This window comes from Thamnophis sirtalis, unplaced genomic scaffold (assembly GCF_051295495.1).
Source record: "Thamnophis sirtalis isolate CommonGarterSnake01/CBP01778 unplaced genomic scaffold, rThaSir2_p1.2 scaffold_1, whole genome shotgun sequence".
Lineage (NCBI taxonomy): Eukaryota > Metazoa > Chordata > Lepidosauria > Squamata > Natricidae > Thamnophis > Thamnophis sirtalis.
Genome location: NW_028261381.1, coordinates 83,005,838 through 83,021,221, shown reverse-complemented (window position 1 = coordinate 83,021,221; position 15,384 = coordinate 83,005,838). Strand labels below are relative to the sequence as shown.

At 34.0% G+C, this 15,384-nt stretch overlaps 1 protein-coding gene across 8 annotated transcripts in view; it reads left to right on the top strand.

The window, feature by feature from the left end:
• STK33 (serine/threonine kinase 33) overlaps window positions 1–14,929 on the top strand; it is a 57,326-nt gene extending 42,397 nt beyond the window's left edge. For 7 of the 8 annotated variants that reach the window (XM_087717682.1, XM_087717646.1, XM_014055217.2 and 4 more), the window contains 6 exons: window positions 989–1,064; window positions 3,887–3,999; window positions 4,226–4,311; window positions 9,363–9,611; window positions 9,752–9,835; window positions 10,515–11,347. In XM_087717682.1, the coding sequence (XP_087573808.1) occupies window positions 989–1,064; window positions 3,887–3,999; window positions 4,226–4,311; window positions 9,363–9,611; window positions 9,752–9,835; window positions 10,515–10,682 (776 nt within the window). In that variant the 3' untranslated portion in view covers window positions 10,683–11,347. Of the gene's footprint in view, window positions 1–988; window positions 1,065–3,886; window positions 4,000–4,225; window positions 4,312–9,362; window positions 9,612–9,751; window positions 9,836–10,514; window positions 11,348–13,035 lie in introns of those variants that run through there. The other variant, XM_087717676.1, reaches the window with a different exon arrangement.
• Window positions 14,930–15,384: the final 455 nt, after the last annotated feature.

Genomic DNA, 15,384 nt, shown 5'->3' with positions numbered 1-15,384 from the left:
ACAACATGGATCTATCTGTGCTTTTTTGTCAGAGATGAAATAGAGGAGAGCAGGACTTTGCAACAAGGGAAACAAAATGCTTTAATGCATCAGTGGATTTTCACTTGCACAGACATTTGCATTTCATTTTCATAAATCTGCTTGCAATGTTTGATTCAGTTCAATGGGATTGCTAATTGTTAACATAGTTCCATATTGGTGTGAGTGAGCATAGTCCTTGAGTTCTTAGAATATTGCTCACAAGTACAATACGAGGGTTGAAGCTCAATTTAAAGGATGAGCTGACTAATTCTATTCAATTTTAATAGGATATTTGTAAAAACTAGCAGCTCATCTATTGAAGCTCAGCCCTGTTATTTCATACCGTGGTGGCCATGCAGCTCCCTGTTTCACCTGACTTAAAAAAACCGAATAGGAAATCTGTAGAAAAACCTTTAGTTCCTACAACCACTTGGATTTCCACTTGGATTACAGAAAGCATATTTGATGACCATTTTCATTTTGAAAAACTCTTTCTGAAACTAGTCATATCCACCATGGCTTCCTTTTTGAGTGTGTGCCCATTAAATAGTCTCAACATCTCTGATGAGCTCTCAACACAAACAGATTACTAACGCCTACTCTGACACTTTTACTTCTCACTGCATAGGATCTGCCCTTATATACTAGGGAAGAAGCCTTTCTGACTTTAAAACTAATATATGAATCTATGTTTTTCAAATGGAAATGTATTTGTGTGGTTTTGTAAAGGATTTGAAGTCAAGATTTTAGGAACAAAATAGGAAGAACACAAGAAACAAAATTAGGAATTATGATAATTGTGACTAAGTAAACGATCAAAATGAGGTTATAGCAACATGAATTGTTTAAGGCCCTACATTATTAATATCAACATCTGCTATTTTTTGAGGGGTGAGCAAAGTATATCTCATCCATACCGCTTTCTTTTAAGTAATTAAAAGTATCTGTATTTTTTCTTTGTTGGCAGCTCCAGAAGTGATAAGTGCACATGACTATAGCCAACAGTGTGATGTCTGGAGCATAGGTGTCATTATGTATATGCTGTAAGTAGTTTATATATAATAAAAATATCAGTCCTAAAAAAGCAATATTTGTCAATTACTGCTTGATTAGTGTTTTTCATTGTTTAAATTGTCTCTACTGAATCCTTTCTAACAGAAATGATTAACCTCAGCTCTTAATATACTCAAGTAAGTATTATTTGGTCATAGCTGAGAAAATGTACTCTGATCTCTCTGTGTCTCTATGAGCATACGGTTTTTTTAATTTTGTGCTTTGCTGATTGCATTTGACAAAATGGAGTTTATTTGCCGGAATGTTATCTTTAAAAACCCTTGTTTTAAGTGGATACTCACTATAATACACACATTTTTATTCAAGGTTAGAGTCAGATGTAGGTCATGCTTTGTGTGAACCCATTGAAAATGGTTGTAATTAATTTAAATCCCATTGATTATAATAGATTTCCCTTTAGTATGACCAAATCTGGACCCAAGTTACTAGTTCTTATAGACAATTGTACTTTATAGATCTTGGGTTACTATTTTATTCGGTTATTTATAAATAAGACTAATATTTTAATTGAATAAAGAAAATCAGAAATATTTATGTGATATACTTGAACAGTAAAAATGCAATCTACACTTTATAAATGAATTTGAACTATACAAATACATCTAAATTGTAACAAGGAACTCTCTTTGATGGAGAAAAATGATGAGCCATAACTGTTCTTTTCCAATGTTGAATTTCATTAGGCTGACCTTCTTTGAAACTTCAATATTGGCAACTGAGAAGAGATCAGTCAAGTAGAAAGAATAAACTTCTTCCCAATAAAGTTGATACTTCCCAAATAATTATTCTTCCAATTTATCCAATATAGTTCTTATGCACACAGATTTTACTGAAGTTTTATTGCTTTTTAAAAAAAATGTAGATCATGCTGTGTTCTGAAACTTTTTAATACTGAGACAGTACCAATTTTATGATCACAGTTTATTGTATTAATGTTACCATGCCATTTATGCACAATATAGCATAGCTGAATGTATTATACATTGGATTGGGGTAATTTGAATGGACAGTAAGAATTCCATGCTGCTTCTGCAATCTGTACAATTCACAGACCTTGTAAAACAAAGAGCATCGAATTGTCCCAATTTTAGTCACAGTTCAGGCTTCATAACATTATACTTTAATTAACACATAAATATTTTAAGTTGGCCTTGTAGGATCACAATAATATTACCAAAATGTTACTTTATATTGTCCCTAAATGACACTTAAAAATCAAACTTAATAAGAATTAATAGAATATATATTCCTTTTATTCTATTTAGAAGATATAATAGAGATGCATGTAATATTCTTTAATTTTTGTAGTTTTCACAGGCAGCTCAACCATTGTTAGATGGTTTTTGAGCTGTCCTTGTTAAGTGAATGTTTAATGTTTCCATTACTCACTGATGTGCCTAGTAGTTTTTAATGGATCTGTATTAATGTATTAGCTGCTGAACCAATTGTATTAATAGAGATGGTATACCTTCTCTTAACAAGCATATCTGTTACACTAAGCTTGACCATGTTATCCATAGAAAAACTAATCCTTGAAATACAACATTCATTTTACAATGAAATGTTGAATTTCATGGATACTTTTGTGTAGTAGCATAGGGTCTCTATGGTGTATTTTATTGTAATGTAGCTGCAATTTATGGCCCATCTCAATTTTAACACGGACTAGTAAAACAAGAGACAATTATCTTTTATTGAGTTCCTAGTGGGTTGAGTTTGGCATGCCCTCATGGATCACAAGTTTTACAGAGATAAATTAGCAATATCCATGGTCAGTATTTTTTTTACATTATTCTGAAAAACAACTATACTTGCAAATAGGAATATATTGGGGAATACTGAAATACATCTATTTCATATTAGTTTTTGGTAATGCTTCTCTAAATGTTTTCTTGTTCATTTACATTTTAATTTCTAATCTCAGCTACCTGTGTTTGTACTCCAACAGTATCATCATGAAGTTAAATTGGATTGACTGCATAATGTAATAATAATTTTTCCATATACTGTAATCCTCACTTGACTGGGATCCTCTATGTGACTGATTGAGAAATGCTGCTTTCTCTCTGAATCTGTCATTGAATTTTAATGATAATAATGCCAGTAATATAACCAGTAGTATGACATCACACTTTACAAAAGCATGATCTCCAACTGGTGGATCATTCATGTGACTGATCCAGAGAAGCAAAAGAACCTACATTAATACAAATATAGGAAGAAACCAGTAGTTCTGAACAGATTAAATAAACATCCTAATTTTTTTTTGTGTGGAAATAGTTTAAATTCCCAATTCCTGATGTTCTAAATTTGAATGAGAAGTTTAAATCCCTGTATCTACATATAGAGTGGGGGAAATTTGGTAAGTAACCATTTTGTCAGCCCTCAAGATTGTCTCCCTTTCTGTCTTTCCTGATTGTGCTTAATTTTTCATAATGGCTGGTTCATACTTCAAGGCTACTTTTGTACTCTGTTCATATTTCTTCAAGGCTACATTCATTGGTTATGAATCGTATTTAAGCTCGAGTTGAATCACTGCAAAAAGGGATATTTGGCCTAGCTGTAATACAATATAATAATTTCCTCTGTGTTTGACAGTTAAGAATTTGGAATAAGTATTTGATGCTTCTCTGTCCATCTTATCCCGCATTCTTCCTTTTATATTTACTATTCAACTGAATAAAAAGTGCTGCCCTAAACTGAAAAAATACAATATACACATGAAGATATTGGTAGTGAACTAGAGATATATTTCAATAACTGAAACATTTTTTTCCTCTTACCTTTCCAGATTATCTGGCGAATCACCTTTTATGGCAAGTTCAGAAGAAAAACTTTTTGAAATTATAAAAAAAGGAGAACTTCATTTTAAACAATCAGTGTGGCAATCAGTCAATATAGCTGGTAGGTAGATAAGTATATGACTAAAACTCCTTGATAAATAAAGTAAAAGCATTGTCAAATGATCTTTTGACCTTTTGAAAGCACCAACATGATCTTCATTGAAGTTAAAGAAATTTCACAAAACGATTACTGAATAGTACTCTGCTAAGTTAACACACATGAATATAGTGGAGAGATGTATATTTTACAATTATTAGAAATTAGGTTCATGTCTTTTTTTTTATAGCTAAAAATATACTGCGGCTGCTTCTGAAAGTAGATCCTGCCCACAGAATCACTGCAAATGAACTGCTTGACTGCCAGTGGATCACAGTAAGCTTTATTTCCTTTTCTTTTAAATATTTCTAATTCTTTTGTTTGCAAAATTAATTTTTCCAATTAAGGTTAGATGAACATTTACTTATCTACATGTTATATATCTATAGGTTTAGCATATTCTAATTAGAAAAGTTTAAAGGGGAATCCAGATGTTCTTAATGGTCCAGATAATTTCATACTGTACAGATATTTAATAGTGAAAAATCATTCTGCTATAAAAATTAGTCCCTTGATTCTAAGCGACAGGAGGTGTTTTTTGAAGTAGGTAAAGCCCTGTGACATAATTGGAAAAATGTATTTACCTACTTCAAAAAGTTATGGTAACACGTCTTCATTTTATATAGCTAGATGTATCATAAATAACCTAATGTAATACAACAGAAATTATAGCAATAGTTAGACTTATATACTGCTTCATAGGGCTTTCAGCCCTCTCTAAGCGGTTTACAGAGTCAGCATATTGCCCCTAACAACAATCTGGGTCCTCATTTTACCCACCTCGGAAGGATGGAAGGTTGAGTCAACCTTGAGCCTAGTGGGATTTGAACAGCCGAACTGCTGAACTGCAGTCAGCTGAAGTAGCCTGCAGTGCTGCATTTAACCACTGCGCCACCTCGGTTAAGGGCCCAATGTACATGAGTCATCCTCAAAACAATTGTCTAAAAATGTCTGCCTCCACATATAATCAAATAACATCTCATTTTACTATCAATTATCTGCAACATATATATTCATTTTTTCAGTATATTAAGTTTAGAAACTGCAGAGAGTTCCTAATAGTTATAGAAATATTTATTTCCGTAATATTCATGGAAATGAATATAATTTCTTGTATATCTTTATTCTCCCCAATTACATATAATTCTATTTTTTCTCAGCCTTTTAGAACTTCTGCAATGATGGAGAGAAGTCTGATACTGAAACTGAGATCCAAGCTCTAAATTCCTCTGCCAGCTGCCTTTGGCTGCTCAAGCAGAAAGGGGATGGGGAAGTTGTGGAGGGAACTATAGAAAGTTGTGGAGCTACAAGAAAAACAGCACTCCCATTATTCATACTTGCCAGTTACATTAGGGAAAAGTGTGACAATCCTGGAATCGATTGATTTTCTACCCCATTTCAAACAATGGGGGGGAAATTAAAAATTAAAAAACTTGCAAAGAGAGGAAAATGCCAACTATCCTGCTGACATAAGCCCAGTTGAGTTCTAAATAAGCAATTCTACTTTTGGCTCTTATATCCATTGGTGTTACTTTCCTTTGGAAAGGGATATACTGAAAAGTGAATCACAGTAACAGAATCATATGAAGAACAATTTCTCTTTAAAAAATCATATACAGCATAAATAAGTTTAATTTTAAAACTTCCTCTAAGTCAAAAAAATATTTATTGTATATTTACACTATACAATTACGAAAATGTGTGGGCCTTTCATAAGCAAAAGTTAAAACTATAAAATATGTGAAAATAGCAGAGTAATATAAAATGCAAAATAAATGTAAACAGTACCAGAATAGGGTTCACCGACAAATGGGCGCTCGAGAAAAGCGCGCTGACAAAACCGCTGGGGAAAAAATGCGAATTTGAAATTGTGGTGACGAAAGAGCACAGAAGCGCGCCGACAACAGCGCGCCGACAGAAGCACGCTCTAAACCTAACCCTAACCCTAACCCTTACCTTAACTGTAATCACGCTTCTGTTGGCGCTCTTTTGTCGACGCGCCTTTGTGGGCACGCTGTCAATGTTACGGTTTTATCGCCGCGGTTTTGTTGGGTGCGCTGTTGTCGGGGCACACCAGAATAGACCTAGAATGGAATAGAATAGGTTGAACTGTGCAGTTCTTGGTGCTCTCTGAGCTTGGTTGTTTGCTTCCAGATCTTTCTCAACCAACTAGGTAATATTATCAGTGCCCTGTTTATGTTAGTCACTGATGATGCTACCTAGTTGGGTAAGGAAAGGTCTGCAAACAAACAAACAAGCTCAAAGTGTACTTAGAACTCCACAGAATAGATTTAATGAAAGCCAAGAATCCAGAGTAGCAGCAGACCAAATTCTTTTAATACATGAAGAGCAAAATACTTTGAATTGCCAAAAGATGTGGATCTGATGTTGAAATTATTGTGGTGTGGATGCTGGTCTTATGGAAATTTTATATTTTACATTTCTATCAGTTAAGCTAAGAGATTTATGGTGGGTGAGGAGAATCCGGTGGGTTGAAAATTTATTGGAATAATGTGAACAAGCCTTTCTTCTTAAATTACAGTAACAAATAATGTAACAAAATTTAAAATTTCCATAGATAAATTTACATTCTTGGCAGAAGCATCCAGAGAAGGATCTCAAAATGAAACTGACAGCCTAAGTACATATTGATCTTAAGCCATTTAAGGTTTTAAAGATTAATATCAGCACTTTGAATGGGGTGTGGAAATGGAGAAGAAAGTGCAAATTATGAATATTGTTATCTTGTAGCATAGAAAGACTAAAATATCAAATGAGAGTTTGCTATCCTAACATCATCAGAAAAAAATTGTTGAAATATTAGTTTTGGACAATGTTTACAAAATTGTAATAGTAGCCATTGTAGGAAGAGACATTCCAGAATGTCTGCATCTTTAGAATTTTCTATTTCTCTGTCTCAATGATTAATGAACAAAAGCCTTTGAAGAAAATAAGGTAAATAATTGGCATGTGCTTGTGAACGTCATTAGACATAATCTTATTATATATCTTCTAAAAGTATAATTTACTATATTTTGTATCAAGTAGTTGTACTTGATGTTGATTTTCTTGACACCAAACATGGCTGAGTGCTACATTTTTATTTTCAATAACATGGCTTCTCCTTTCATCATTATTAAGCACTGAGTATGCTTTCTCTAGTTTTGTCTGTTCTGGTCATTATAAATTGTTTTAATCCATTATAAGCTCATCAATTTTGCAATGTCTTGTTTATGGGCATATATTTAACTTTTTTCAGTAGCTAGTAAGTGCTATTAGAGCCTCTTTTTCTATTACTGTAGGTCTTTGTTATTATTTTCTTAATTTGTGAAGAGTTCCTTCAGCAAATCTTTATGGTATGGTATGGGAATATTGCCATTCAGAGACAAGTGCTTGAAGATCATAAAGTGGCAAATGTCTTTCTGACATAAGCTGAGTGCCACATGATGGAGGGGCGTATTGTTCTAGTCTATGATTTGAATCTTACTGACATGCCCTTCCTTAAAATCTGGCTGAAAAGAACTTGAAGGAAAGACAAAAGAAAATGAACAATCTAAAAGGCAGCCAATTAGTAATCCTCCACTTTCCCCACAATTAGCACCAGATGCTAGCAAAATTAAAAGCAACAGGTGTTCAAATGAAGCAATATAGCAATTAACTTAAGTGGTTCCACTTTCTTAAAAACTGTCAGAATACAACCATCCTATTTCATGTGCTATTTCAGTATTTGTAGCTCTTTAAAACATAGGCTTGTTTCCCCTGACTACAACTCAGCCTCTTATTTGGTAGGTGTGATTTGGTGCACTTAATTACCTGAATGTGCTTGCAAATAAGGTAGTTATTTTGTTGTCTATAACATCAATTTGTCTACTGTTAATTACAGATGAAAATTGGCATCTAGCCGAATTGGGAGTTCATATCTGAAAATCATTCTATAAGTTCAGAAGTACTAGGCGTAAATTATTTAAATACATATAGAATTTTCTTTGTGCGTGTCTCTATTATTCCAGCCCTCATATCTGGTGGTTAAGGTACCAGGTTAGAAGCCAGGTGTCTATGAGTTCTAATCCTGCCAGATTGGTGACTTTGTGCCAGTCATATTTTTGCAGCCCTACTCATCTCATGGCTGTTGTTATAGGGAAAATAGGAGGAAAAAGTACTCACTCTTGCGGTGATTATTAAAATAATAAAGGCAGCATTAAAATGCAGTATTAAAGTTAAATCATAATAAAAAACGTTATACACATGCATGTGAATACGAGTCTAGTAGTAGAACTAGGTAGGCATATTATGTCTCAATACCACCACCAGAACGATCATTCTGTCTCCATACTTCTGTTACAACATTAATTCAAACTGAGGACAGGAAGCTGTACCTCCATTCTAAATGGCTGTCTAAGCTCTTTCAGCTGTTCACAGCTCCAGTTCCCTACAAAGCAATAGAAAAGGTCTTGTACTTTTCTTAAGAGCAAAAGCACTTCTTTGCTGCTTACAAATGTAAGCACAAATCTAAGTGTATGACACAATATATATGGGGGTCATTGTCTCAGATACTTCTTTTTAAAAATATTTTGAAACCTGGAGCTGAGGGTAGGTAGGCTGGAATGGTACAGTTATTCTAGAAATATTATTGCTATTGAACTATAAAATGTGAAGCTTTGCTAATAATCCCAGTATTTTTCTGACTGAATTCATGAAACTTTATGTTGCCAGAAAGCAGGAAAAACATATTTGCAGATACTGCAGATATTTCACTTGCAATATCAAGATTGAGTTCTGCTGTTCTTATTTCTAACCTTGGTCATTTCTAGTAATTTATGATAATTTTCTTCAGTACTCTTAACAAATATGCAATATCTAATTATAGGATGTCCTTCCAAATTGGAAGATTGCATTGTCCCAATACACTTCTGATTAGCTTACTCTGTGATATTCTAGGTGGGTGTTGGTGCAGGTTTTTTTTACCTGATGGGAACTCTCGAGGAGACCTTTTTCTCCAAAGAGGCCAGCTTTATAAATTGTCATTCCTGTACTATTTATAAGCAATAAGGGGTCATTTCTGGCATGTTCTGGTCATAATGAAAAAGAGTTGTATCAAAAAAGTACTCTTAGGTTGATAGTGGTCTTATTAAAAAGCCAACAGCACTCTATTGTTTTAATTTCCTTTAACCATCCCCCCTTCCATTTCTTTGGCTTACTCTCATTCTCATCATTGGTTTATTAAAGAAATATAATTTCTATTTAGAGCAGCATAGTACAGTAGTTGTTCATCTATTTTGTTCATTTCTCCTAGAAATACCCCCCTTAAATTGATTGTTATTCTTCAGGGTGAAACAGACATTGTTCAAAGGCCATTTAATGTCCTTGAGTTAATGAAGAAGTGGAATAGCAGCGGTAGCAGCACTACAGAAGTAGCAGTTTTTGAAGATGGACTAAATGGTGCATCGCCTGCTTCACAACTGGAAGAAATTCGTGGAGAACAAGAGAGCCCCATTAGCAGCAATGGCAATTCAGACCCCAATATAGAAGCAGAACCAGAGAGTGGGAGCAGCAAACCCTCAACACCAACAAAACAAGTAAACTTAAAATATTTGTCAGCTTAAATGAAGCAGCTAAGCAATTGCACAGAGCTGGGTTAGTCAGCTCAATATCTCTCTTTATGTTTGCATCTGATATTTTCCTTAAAATCAATTTGTCCTTTACTTTTTCCCTGCAGACTAACAAGAAAAAAAGTCATATCAATGTTTTACCAAATGGGACTTATAGAAAGAAGAGTTCAGCTGTCAAATCAACCTACAGTGTAAGCATATTTACCCAATGATCAATTTAGTTATGTAGCAGCCCAACTATAAGTACTTGCATTAGCCTAGGGTCATATGTGATGCTGTATGTTACTAGAGTTGATAAGAAAAATGCTATCACAGAAATCGGAATGTTTTCATGAATTCATTTTCCCCCAGGTGAGGTAAGTGTAGATGAAAGTCCAGTATAGAGTATCAGGGCATGTTGATATGCTGAAACAGAAAGATTTTTACTGATATCATAGCACATTTGAGTAAAAAAGGACTCTAAAGCAGTAGGTGGAAAGTACCTCACCCTTTATTATGTGTCTTAGGACTTGTAGGAGTGGCTTAGCTATTCTAGCTCTGAAGGATTGAATTGAATTGAAAAGTTTATTTGGCCAAGCGTGGTTAGACACACAAGGAATTTGTCTCCAGTGCAGAAGCTTTCAGTGTACTCAGGGTGTCAAAGGTTATAGCTTTCCTGAGCAGATTTTGTTGCTAATCCACATTTTAGTTTATCTGATTTACAGTCATTTTGAGAGATAACTACATTTCTGTTCTTTTTTAAGGTAACCTCCTTCAAAATCTTACCAATGAAACATTGTTTCAGCAGTAAGAGAGAAACTATGTACTAGTTTCTAAATATTCTCTTCTCATATTACATTCAACATATCTTGTTTTTATTGTCTTTTTAAGATTCAGGCTGGAGTTGGATCATTGTCTCCAAGACTCGCTGCAAAACGCACAGATAATCAAGAAAAGAAAATTGAGATAGAGAAGTCTTTAACCCAAGGACTTGCAAGCAAAAATACACAAAAACCCAGTGCCCATGGTGGTTTACACAAAAACAAGAAGAAATCTTAGAAGAATCCCACTCTTCAAAATGTAAGTCCTACAGTGTAACGATTGCCAGTGCCAAAATGTGCCAGCTCTATAAAAAAGGACCAATATACCTTGAACTTCTATACTTGTTGTTGTTGTTATTCTGAAGCCTGTAACCATCAAGAGAAGTCTAGTTTCAGAGTAGTGCTGATAAGTGTTCTAAAGCAGTGTGAATTCCCAAACTCTGTGAGGGCATCCACTGGTAGTATTACACTCAGAGCAGAGAATTGTGTGAAATTTTTGTCTTTTATTTATTGTATCTAACAGGCATCATTCAGGCAAGCAACTAGTTTCTTTGAGTCCACTTGTGTTTGTCTAAGATTGCTTTTTATTGTTATAAAACTTTGTGAAAGGAGAAAAGAAAATAAGAAGCCAAAATATGTAATGACTAAGTGATTAGTTATTTTTTAATAACTAACTGCATTTTGCACTTGTCAGAAATTGATAGGATTTTGTTTATAAAACTGTAGGTATTATAACTGGTGTACCAAGGTCAATTAAATTTGTTTCTAATTCTTTATGCATTACAGTTAGTCGGATAATTTACTTTTAAGCAATTGTAGATATTATGAAAATTGCCAAGGTTAATCCTGCTGCTAAAATGCTTGTGTATTTAAATAAAAGAGATCTTAGAAGAGTGTATTTCACATGCTAGTTCATCTTCATTTTTAAAAATAAATATGGATCATTCGCTAAAGAGAAAATTAATTGCGTGTATAATATATATGTGTATAGTTAAGGGTCAAAATATGTTTTTGCTACATTTTTTGTTACATTTGTTACACTTGTTACATAATGCTTCATACATTCTATACATTTTCCACTGTGTATTTATTCTAGTTCAATATTTCCATTGGAATCAAGTCAATGGATAGGGTTTTTTCAAACACCGCATACATTTATTTTTGAATTTGAAAAAAATCCGGTATTTTACCACAAATGTGAGCAGCATTCCTAAGTTCATGTGCTCCCATGTTTTTGTTTCTAAATCTGGTGACTTGTCTTTCTTATTGTTGAAGTTTGTAAACAATATCGTGATCCAAGTAATATGCAATCCACAGATTCCACTAGATTTCTAGGCCCAGGAATCTCTGATGACGTAAGAGGTTAATGCTATGTTAGGCTTGCTAACCTATGCAAAGGATGCTTGAAATCTTAAAGTGCTAGCATTTCAGATGCTCAAAATATCATTTGGGATTTAATTTGAAATGCAAATTATTATTTATATATACTATTTATTTATGTACATAAATTGCTGTGACTCAGTTTGGATTTGGTGGCTTCTAAATCTAAGGAGAAAAAAGGAAATAAAAAATCCTGATACAGCTGACCAATTCCCAAAGGTTGTATAGCCTTTGTTCTTCAAAATTATTTTAATAAAATAAAATTAAAAAATGGAATATTTCATTAAGCTGGTAAAAGAATTACTAACTTGAATTTGATAGTCATAATTTTTATTTAAAAATACGTTTCGAAATTCTTCTGTTGAAATTAATTTATTGTCTCATATTTCCTTCTGGCATTCAGGTAGTCCTTGACTTACGACCACAATTGAATCCAAAATTTATGTTGCTAAGTGAGACAGTTATTAAGTGAATTTGCCCCATTTTACAACCTTTCTTGCCCCAGTTGTTAAGTGAATCACTGCAGTTGTTAAGGTAGCAACACAATTGTTAAGTGAATCTGTCTTCCCCATTGACTTTGCTTGTCAGAAGGTTGCAAAAGGGAATCACATGACCCTTGGACACTGCAACCATCATAAATATGAACCAGTTGCCAAGTATCCACATTTTGATCACATGATCATGGGGATGGTGCATCAGTTGTAAGTGTGAATAACGGTCTTAAGTCACTTTTTTCAGTGATGTCGTAACTTCGAACAGTCACTAAAGGAACTGTTGTAAGTCGAGGACTACCTATTAACCTCTTATCAACACAAGCTCTGTTTTGATGTTGCATCTGACTTTCTCTCCAGTCTGTTAGGAAACAGGAAGAGAATTTCAGAAAGCTCATGTTCATTTTGGCTTTTCCTGACAGAAGCACATGAGGTCTCCTTTGTCTTAAAAGTCTAGATCCAGATGCTGTTAACTCTCAGTGTTAGTTCTTTCCCCTTAATCAGAGTGCTGCTTGGAGAAGCCACTCCTTCACAGCTGCAGAGGCATCATTAGTTCATCTCAGGTTAGTTTACTTTTATCATAGTGCCTGTTTCATGGCAAACTGACATTGTGTTTAGGGTGATTCAGTTTTGTGTTCAAAGAAGCTATTGATAATTATACGTGGATATTTTTTTTTTCATGAGCAGAGCTGATAGAAATTGTGACCTCTGTTGTTTTAGGTTCATGAATGGATAGCATTTTATGCAAAACAAATGGACCTGTAAAATTCTCTTACAACTGTGAAGACTGAATTCAAAGCTTTTGCTTTGATATCATGAAATGTACAAAAGTCATGGTTTTGAAGTTGGAATGTCCAGGTTTGAATTTCCACTTTATTTTGATTTATTAGGGTAATCTTATCTCTCTAATCAAATGTGTTTCTCTTGCGGCCCCACGAGAATTGATGGGAGTCACATTTAAAAATGGTACCACATATTTCGGAATGTCCCTTAGTCCCTTAATATTTTTTGGCACTTTTATATTGTAATTAGATAGGTTGCCTATGCTGATGCCTGCACAGCTACTAGCAGTCACTTTATTGGGAAAACTGTAACAAAGTACCTAATTTGACAAGGCCTCAACCAACAGCATTTGAATCCCTTCAAAAATGGCTTCAGTCACTCTTTCATCTTATCTATGTGAATATTGAAAGCTATAACCCAAGGGTGTCAAACTCATGGTGTCATGGTGGCATCACGTGACTCCCCCCCCTTGCTAAACTGGGCATGGGTGTGGCCAGCGTACGACGCATCTGGCCCATGGGCTAGGAGTTTGACAGCCCTGCTATAACCCATTTGAAGAAAGTTCTGATAGTGAATCATTTTGCTTACATAAAAAGAGTGGATTATATACCAAAACTTTACTAATTGGTCTTACGCCTAGGGAGGCAAAAGAAAAGGGATGACTGATATTTAAAATCTTTGGATTGTGATAAATAAATGTATATATTTGGAAGACGTGACAGAAATTCTTTGTCTTTGGTGCTGCATATAGTAAACTTTTGAAATAGACGTGATGTATTAAAATGTCAAACTTTATTATCAGTTATTATCCCCCTTCCCAAAAGATTATAGAAATTAGGATCTAGGATCATTTTTAATACTTTTTTCTCTGCTTTTTAGCACTATAAAACATGCATGGTTGGCGAATCCCATGCTTGATAAACTGTGTTTTGAATTCAGTATCAATTTTCTCAGCAGCAATGCATGAGAATGTTAACATTCTTGCTGAGTAGCAACAAGTTGCAAGAATTAATATAGAATTTTCATTTGCTTTAATCTTATTTGTTTATCATTGCCTTATTTGATAAATAGTACAAGTTTGTACTTCCTCAAAACACAGCAAATATAAAAGAGTATATAAGGCAACAGGCTGAAAGGTAAGATTGCTGCTGAAATGAAATGTGAGAAGGACATATTGTATATTGTGAGAATATATTGTGAAGTCATGATGCATCCACATATGGGTCATAATACCAGTTGTCCATGCTATGCTTTGTATATATGCATCTTTATGGGAGGCTGAAATACGCCCCCCCTACATCTCCACTACATGATGCATTCTGCTTAAAATATCAGATCTATATTATCACTACACAGCAAAAAAATTCAAAGCAGCACTCTCCTTGGAGTCTAGAGATTTCATGGACTTGCCTATGAAACAATGAAAGTAGTTCAATTGTTGCAGTTGTGTATTAAAGGGCTAAAATGCAGAAATCAATTAGTGTTGCTTAGATTTTATATAATATGCTATTCCTAATTGCAACTTCATGTAGCATTGGACAAATCTACTCTTTCTTTCTCAATTTTCCTTTCTTAAAAAGTCATATTTAGCTACCATTTAAAGATTCTTCTTTTAACAAAATCCACCCAGTCATTTATATTTTTCCGTGTGCATTTTTCCTAATTCATGTATTTTTGAATGCTGTAGTATTCAATACACAGTTCTGAAGTAGTTTCCCCATATTATGCTCAAAGGGTAAGATATTTGATGGAGAAAGATAGAAGACAAGAAACAAGGGATCCTGCTCTTACTTAATTGTAAGGACTGAATTTGAACATTTGAATAAAAATGAATTGTTTCAATATATTGTTTAATTATATTTGGGTACTCTTGGCCTATTTTAGCTTAGTCCTGGTGTCATCAGGAGATCAACTCTTTATAGAACCCAAATCCTATTTTCACAGAGAGTTTATATGAAGATGTTGAATTAATCAATATATAAGTAATCAAATTTCAATTGATAATGCATCTGTTGACCTGTGTTTGATTCTTGACACACTCAAAATCATAAAACATTTGAGAGACGATTGATTCAAGAAGTGTGTTTGACTTCATCATTCAGAAAGGAATGGACAGCTGAGGCAAACTCCAGGAATCTACAGATAAGTAAAACTTGTTGAAGGAAGTAGAAAGCTATAATCAAAGAATTTCAGCAACTGTTGAAGAACAAGAGAGAGAGAAAATATTCAAACACTTCTGCATTTTGTTTTCCTCTCCATCCTACATAATGGACTAATTGGACCCCT